Genomic DNA, 8,354 nt, shown 5'->3' with positions numbered 1-8,354 from the left:
ATATAGGGGTATACTAGTGGAAAAAATTAATAAATATTGCATTGATTGACTAAAGGGACATTTATTTTGAGACACAAGAAAAGTGCAAATAGGACACTTATTATGAGACGGAGGGAGTACTTAGGAATGGATGAGCAATCAGTCTCTTGGATTCCAGAATCAACTAACCGAATTGTGTAGCGTATATAGTTGATTTCCTGCACATAGTATTTACCCGAAAACAGAGCCAACACTGTCATGTTGTTTTCACATGACAACTCATACCTCGGATTACCACAGGTGACTGGGTCATCTTTAAGTCGAAACGGATACTTGATGTTGGTGATTTCGCCGCATGAAGAAGGGGTACAATATGTTTGGCTATTCATAATTGCATCACATGTTTGATTATCATGATGCAGCAGCACTGCTATCATAACAATTTTGAAAAAGCTTAAAAAAAGTGATATTGTTTCCGCAGAATAACATAGGAAGAATTTCCATATGCTCATAATGTTTAAAATTAATTTTCACTTATTGACTATCCTAATGGTTAACTTATATATAGGATTCACACATAATTTCCACTATTTATTTTAAAATCTAATGGTTCAGATTCATTCTCACATTCTCATATAAAAAATATATTCTCATATGATATGCCATATATATATATATATATATATATATATATATATATATATATATATATATATATATATATATATATATATATATATATATATATATATATATATATATATATGTTAATTTATTATGTATTTAATATAAATATTTATTTATTTCATAACTCAATAATATCATCTTTGAATTTTTTTTTTAATGTTGTTAAACTTAAAATAATATAATAAAATATCATTGATATATTATTTTTAAATAAAAATGCGAGTAAACATATATGTGTATGGATAATTAGATATCCATAACTACAAATACAAACGTTTATCCTCACGCGCGTATGGATCAGGTCTGAATTTTTTTTCAAACCGCGCATATGATAACAATACTATAATATTCTACTCAAATTCTATTCATTGACATCTCGAATTTTGGAGATGGTAGAGAAGTAGTTATCTATAAATATTTTTATTTTTATTTGTGTTATATCATTAAAAATTGAGTTAAATATGTTACATGATACTTATAAATAACTAAAATTTAGTTTCAATTAATGATACTTATAAATAACTAAAATTTAGTTTCAATTATTATCAAAATTTCTTTTAAAAGATACTCTTTTTAAAAAATTTGTTATTAACGTGATATGCATGTCACCTAAAGTCAACATCAAAATAAAACATATTAGATTACGGGTTATAGATATCTCTAAAATAACCAAAAAGTAAGACCTATGAAATTCAATTTGGAACCTGTTTGGAATCAATTTGGAATCGGTTTGGGTATCTTTCAATTTTAGCAGTCTTGTCGCAAATGTAACAAGTCAATATACATTTCAACAAATGATTTGTCATAAGTACTCATTTTTCAAACTTTAGAACAAATGATTTGTCATAATACTAATTTTTCAAACTTTAGAACATTGAATTTGACTAATACTACTAATTTAATTTGCATGACATCTTTAATAGTTGTACTAATTTTTTTCAAACTTGAGAATGTTGATGTACACTAATTGATATGACATTTCATAGTACTCCCTCCGTTTTTTATTATAAATCGTATTGGAAAAAAAATTGTTTTTAAACTTTGGAACACTAATCTTTTCAAACTTTGGAACACTGACTAAATCACATCTTAATTTTTTTCAAACTTTGGAATATTGACGTATACTAATTGATATGACATCTTATAAGTACTAATCTTTTTAATTTTTTTCCTGTCATGTCAAAAATTTGATATTAAACTTCCAAAAAGGGATTTTTGACCAATATGCCACCTCCATATAAATTAAATCTTAAAATACCACTCTTTGAAAATTATTTCTTAAATTGCCACTTTTTAAAATAATTAAAATTGCCACTTTTTTAATAATTTAAATAATTAAATTATAATTTTAAAATAATTACATAAAACAAAAAATAATTTAAAATCATTAAAATATTTGTTTAATATAAAAACTATGTTATTTGGAAGTATTATTTATTTAAAATCATTAAAATCATTAAAGTATTATTTATTTAAATACAACATACAATGTTATTTATAAAAACTATTAAAATAATAAGAAAAATATATTATAATATTCACCTCAAAAATACAAGCATACGGTCGCCCAATGAAGACGAAAAACATATTTAACCATAAGATAAGATTGACCTGACTTAATAATAACCCTCAGAATATAAAATGATATATAATACTCAAAGACTACGCCTCCCTAACTCAAACATACATTAAAAGTATGAAATGATTTGCAATCACATTTCTTCTTTCATGTTGACAATATTAGCAATAACTTTGCTAATATCGCTGCTTGCAAATAGCGAGGATGTCCCATTCCCATCCATGGCATGTCCTTTCAAAACTATGTTATTTGGAAGTATTATTTATTTAAAATCATTAAAATCATTAAAGTATTATTTATTTAAATACAACATACAATGTTATTTACGGTCGCCCAATGGAGTCGAGCAAGTTGTGGCATTTTGAAAAAAAATAAATTAATGTGTGATATGGCTAGTGTGTCACACTTGGTGTCTAATGCAAATGAGTTAGTGTGGCCAATTTCCACTATTAAGTTGTTGGAAGTTATTTGGAAGTTAAATATACTGGCTAAGATCAAGATCTTTTCTTGGAGACTTTTTATTAATAGACTACTGCTAAAAGTTCTTCTAGCCAATCGAGGTGTGTCTAATTTCTCATCTCTTGATTGCCCTTTTTGCTTTAAGCACCCGGAATCTTTGAAACATCTTTTCTTCCAATGTCATGTTTCACTTGCGGTTTGGAATATAATTTTTTTTTGTTGGGAAATGATGTAGATCTTGCTTTTGAAGAATTTAAGAACTTTGGGTGCATACAAGACAAGGTGAAAAACACTAATATTAAAGCTAAATTAAACACAATTTGGTTGGCTTTAATTTGGTGCATTTGGATTATGAGGAATGTCATTATCTTCGATAATGTTTCTTTTAGCTTCGATGTGGTGATATCAAACAGTGGCGGAGCCAGAAATTTTAAACAGCCTGGACAAAAAGTTTACCCCACTGATTATTCATCTGTTTTAATTTTTACACCCTATTTTTATTAATTTTGCCCATAGTTTTGTCTAAAAGTCGGCTATTAACTTAGAGGAGTACAAAGAAAATAGGGGTTGAGTCCGGAATTGAGCCCGGGCGCGTGCCCGGGCTAGCTGGGCTCTAGAACCGCCCCTGATATCAAATATCTTGTTTTATTCTTGGAGATGGGTTTGTAATATTGAAACAAATTTTAGGAGTAACTTTTACACTTGGTATAAACTACCATTACTTTGTTCTAATACTAATTAGTGTTCTATTGATGTAAGGGTTGCATCCCTAGTGCGATTCATATATTCATTGCTTATTTAAATAAAAAAATATTTTTAATATGTGGCCTGCCAGTAAAAATAATTTTTTTTCAAACTTTGGAACATTGACATACATATATATGTTACTTGTTTCTTTAAATCATGGCAATCTTGTATTGTCAATTTTTCCAATGAAGTCAAGCTTTTAGCAGTGGATGTTGTGAACAACAAACCCAGTGCGTATGGTATTCATCTGATACGCACTGAAACTGTGTCAATTTTTTTAATTTTATTTTTTAATTGGTGCATCAATCAACGGGTATTATATTTGGTACCACGTACTCAATTTTTTAAATATTTTTTTCATGATATAATTTGGACTTTTTTTTACTGGGTCAAAATTAGCTTATTAATTCTATTTATAATTATAAAAAGTGAAAGAAAAATCAATCTATTTCATTGAAACTTCTTTCACTCCCAAGTTCTTCATCTATTTGATGGAGCTGACATTCTTAAAATTGTTAATCTTTCTTTCGATGAACCTGAACTAAAAGTCGCTCTTTTTAATGATATTAGAGAGAAAAGTATAATATTTAGTTATTATTTGATGATTTATTGATACTTTTTAAATGTGATTTATTCAAGTTATTGGAATTTTGGAATGGGAGGTTTGTTATTTCTAGATCACTCATAGATGTATAGATGTATATGTATGAATCAAATTTAGGAAAGTTTTGTAACCTCCGCAATTTAACTCATTTTTTATTCAACTATTATTTTGATTGAAAAAATAGGTGAGACACTGACAATGTAAAATAATTTTACATTTTGTTACCTCCGCAATTTAACTCGTTTTTTTATTCAACTATGATTTTGATTTGAGAAAATGTGTGATATATTGATAGTGTAAAATCACAACCATGTTTTCAATTAAATCACTATTTTATTTTAAATAAATTTTAATGATATCATAGATTGATGATTTTTTATTGAATGACACTGTACGACTATTTTATATTTTAAATTATTTATAAAGACGAAAAACATATTTAACCATAAGATAAGAATGACCTGACTTAATAATAACCCTCTGAATGTAAAATGATATATAATACTCAAAGACTACACCTCCCTAACTCAAACATACATTAAAAGTATGAAATGATTTGCAATCACATTTCTTCTTTCATGTTGACAATATTAGCAATAACTTTGCTAATATCGCTGCTTGCAAATAGCGAGGATGTCCCATTCCCATCCATGGCATGTCCTTTCAATCTAACCTGCACACATGATAACAGCATGATTCTTGAACTACCAGCATACCCAGTACCTATAAGACTCCTCGTCAAAGAAATTAACTACACATCGCATACATTAGAAGCATGTGATGCTGAAAATTGTCTTCCACGCCTCTTTCTTCACCACAATTTCTCTTCATCAATTTTTCCTTTTCGGATTCATTCTTGGTTGGATTCGGGATACCAGGATCTTACCAATACTAGCTTATTCGATTGTTCTTCATTAGGACGGCGTTATCTGAGGAAAGACATCGCTTACCAGCAGGACATGGTTTCTTGTCCAATTTATATGGCAGGATTTAACGAGAATATGGTTGAATCATGCCTTGTTTTCTGCAACAAACTGTCTCGACCAGTTTCGCCCCTTATTCTTTCGGAAGATACCGTAAATGGGATACAACAAAACTCAATCTCACTGTCATGGTCGGAAACAATTTTTCACAGAAGATGCTTAGAATGTAAGCACAAATCAAAGAAGATTATTTTAACCTCTACAGGTATAATTTTGAATTTGGTTCGGATTCACACAATATTTTAGGGGTTAATACTATTTGAGAAAAAGGGATATGCACTGTTTTTACACTGTCAATCAATCACAATCATGTATCCAATTAAAACATAATTTAATTTAAAAAAAACTAATATGACAGGACAAGTGTAAATATTTTAATTGGATGTATGTGTAAAGTTTGTTTACACTGTCAGTGCACTACCTTTAAACTCATACTATTTTACCTGATTTTCACTTTTCGTATATATAATTTTTTTTTTTCACTTTTTAATTTTCGTTTATCTACTACAATATATTATAAGAAATAATTTGTGCATTTAAGAGATCAAAGACTTTAATTTTAATATTTTAAAATAATCAAAATTTCTTTTATAGAATAAAATAAATTTAGTCTATATTACTAGAAAAGTATTGTATATTAAACTTATTTTATAAGAGATAGCGAATAACATATAAAGTTTTGGAGTTTAGAGTAAATAATCGATCTAACATTTTTTATAAAAAAAACTAGAAAATGAGAATTATTATTAGTAACAATAAAACTAATAGCATCTTTTAACGTGAGATTTCAATCATATATCTTCAGATTGTGAAATCATTTTTTTTACCATTAAACAAACATCTCTTAAACAATAAATAACATGTAAGTTTATTGATAACATACACTTATATATAACAAATAAGCTAGTTGAGTTAATTTAAAGTATTTGGTAAAACTAAATCATGTAACCGCCCCGCCAAAGCCCGCCGCTCGCCAAAACCCGCTCCTCCTCCAAAACTCACTTTTTTTTAGTTAATTCTAGTAATTGCAATTCTTGATGGTTTATTTTATACATTTATTTATAAATACATGTAATACTTTTTAGAGTAAATTTGTTAAAAAATTACATTTATAAAAAATTGTTTTAAAAAATAAGTGAAAATTTTAATTAAAAGGTAAAAAAAGCATATTAATCTATTTAGAAAATATAAATAAAAATAGACGGGTAAGCCCGCCGCCCGTCAACCCGCCATTTTGGCGGGGCAAACATGATTTTGATGCCCATTTTATTTAGCGGGCATAAGACGGGGCGGGCGGCGGACGGGGCGGGCGGGCCGTTTTGCCACCCCTAGTTTAAATACTACTTCAAGTAGCATCTCAAAAACTCTTTTAAACTCAGTGAAAAAATACTATAAATTTGTGAATGGATATCAAATAGTGATATGAATTTATAAACTATAAGACCATCTCCAATGGTGGTTTCTTCTATTGAGTTCTCCACATGTACCATTAATTTAATAATTAAATATTTAAAAAAATTGTCATGTCATAATAGAGTTGCATTGCAATGCAACAACTAAGAGATTGTAGTACCCAATCAAATGAAGTTATGAGGTAAAGTTGTGGGACCCATATCAAATTTTTATTAAAGTTAAAATAAAATAAATTCTTTTAATATGATGTGGTTTAGTGGGTCCCATAAAGAACTCAAATGTAAGTTGCACCATTGGAGATGCTCTAAGTTATTTATTACTCCCTCCGTCTCATAATAAGTGTCCTATTTGAGTTTTGTGCGGTTCTTAAGAAAATGATTGAATGTGTTGATTTTAATGATAAAGTTAATATCATTTACTAAAATACCCTTATTTCTTATAGATAGTAGAATAGTTGAAAAACATGAAAGTTAATAAATAGGGGTATAGTAGTGGAAAAAATTAATAAATGTTGCATTGGTTTTCTAAAGAGACATTTATTTTGAGACATGAAAAAAGTGCAAATGAGACACTTATTATGAGACGGAGGGAGTATATATTAATATGTCGGTGGTAGTTAATTAATAATATTAAATAATTAATTTGCAGGTGTAATTATTGGCTCAACTGTACTTGTTCTTTTATTTGGTGGAGTTTTTCAAATATACCGCTATTTTAAAATGAAAGACGAAGATCATGCAAGAATTGAAAACTTTTTAAAGGACTACAAGGCTTTAAAGCCAACTAGATTCTCTTATGCTGATATAAAGAGAATCACACATAAATTTAGAGATAGGTTAGGTGAAGGGGCTCATGGAACTGTTTATAAAGGTAAGTTGTCAAATGAGATTCAAGTTGCCGTGAAGATACTTAATAATGTAGAAGGAGATGGAAAGGATTTCATAAATGAAGTGGGAACCATGGGCAAAATCCACCACATCAATGTAGTTCGTTTGATTGGCTTTTGCGCGGATGGATTTCATCGTGCTTTAGTCTATGACTATTTTTCAAATGGTTCGTTGGATAAATTCATTTCTCCACCAAATAACAAAGATAATTTTCTTGGATGGGATAAGCTGCAACAAATTGCTCTAGGCATAGCAAATGGCATTGAGTATCTTCACCAAGGTTGTGATCAAACAATTCTACACTTTGACATCAATCCTTATAATGTCATGCTAGATGACAATTTCACTGCAAAGATTACAGATTTTGGTTTGGCTAAGATGTGTTCAAAAAATCAAAGTGTTGTATCAATGACTTCGGCTAAAGGAACATTAGGCTACATGGCACCTGAAGTTTTTTCTAGAAACTTTGGAAATGTCTCTTATAAGTCTGATATATACAGTTATGGTATGTTATTGTTGGAGATGGTTGGGGGAAGAAAGAACACAAAAATAACCGATGAAGAAGAAAATATTCAGATTATGTATCCAGAATGGATCCACAATTTACTTGAAGGGGGAGATATACAAATCTCTGTCGATGAAGAGGGTGACTTTAGAATTGCAAGAAAAATAGCGATTGTAGGACTTTGGTGTATCCAATGGCACCCTTTACATCGTCCAACAATTAAAACTGTGTTGCAAATGCTTCAAGGAGAAGGGGACAAATTAAAAGTACCAAGCAATCCTTTCGGACCTACAACTTCAACTAACACAATTGCTAATATTGTTGTAGAACGTATGAATTTGGAGCTAGATATGATTCAAGAGTTAGATTAGATATATGCTAGTTATACATATATTTATTAAATAAATGTTCATTGCGAATAACAATAACATGTTTCTTTTTATCAGAATTTTATATTAGTCAATTTAATAAAGGATAATGTAAGTGGGTATCAAGTTAGTCAATGAATAAT

At 29.0% G+C, this 8,354-nt stretch overlaps 1 protein-coding gene across 1 annotated transcript; it reads left to right on the top strand.

The window, feature by feature from the left end:
* The first annotated feature begins 4,578 nt into the window (after positions 1-4,578).
* LOC131600385 (rust resistance kinase Lr10-like) lies at positions 4,579-8,354 on the top strand. The gene is made up of 2 exons (XM_058872551.1): positions 4,579-5,243; positions 7,100-8,354. The coding sequence occupies exons 1-2, from the start codon at positions 4,607-4,609 to the stop codon at positions 8,212-8,214; spliced, it is 1,752 nt and encodes a 583-aa protein (XP_058728534.1). The 5' UTR covers positions 4,579-4,606; the 3' UTR covers positions 8,215-8,354.

The sequence above is a fragment of the Vicia villosa genome, linkage group LG4, assembly GCF_029867415.1.
Source record: "Vicia villosa cultivar HV-30 ecotype Madison, WI linkage group LG4, Vvil1.0, whole genome shotgun sequence".
Classification (NCBI taxonomy): Eukaryota; Viridiplantae; Streptophyta; class Magnoliopsida; order Fabales; family Fabaceae; genus Vicia; species Vicia villosa.
This window is presented reverse-complemented; position numbering and strand designations above follow the sequence as displayed.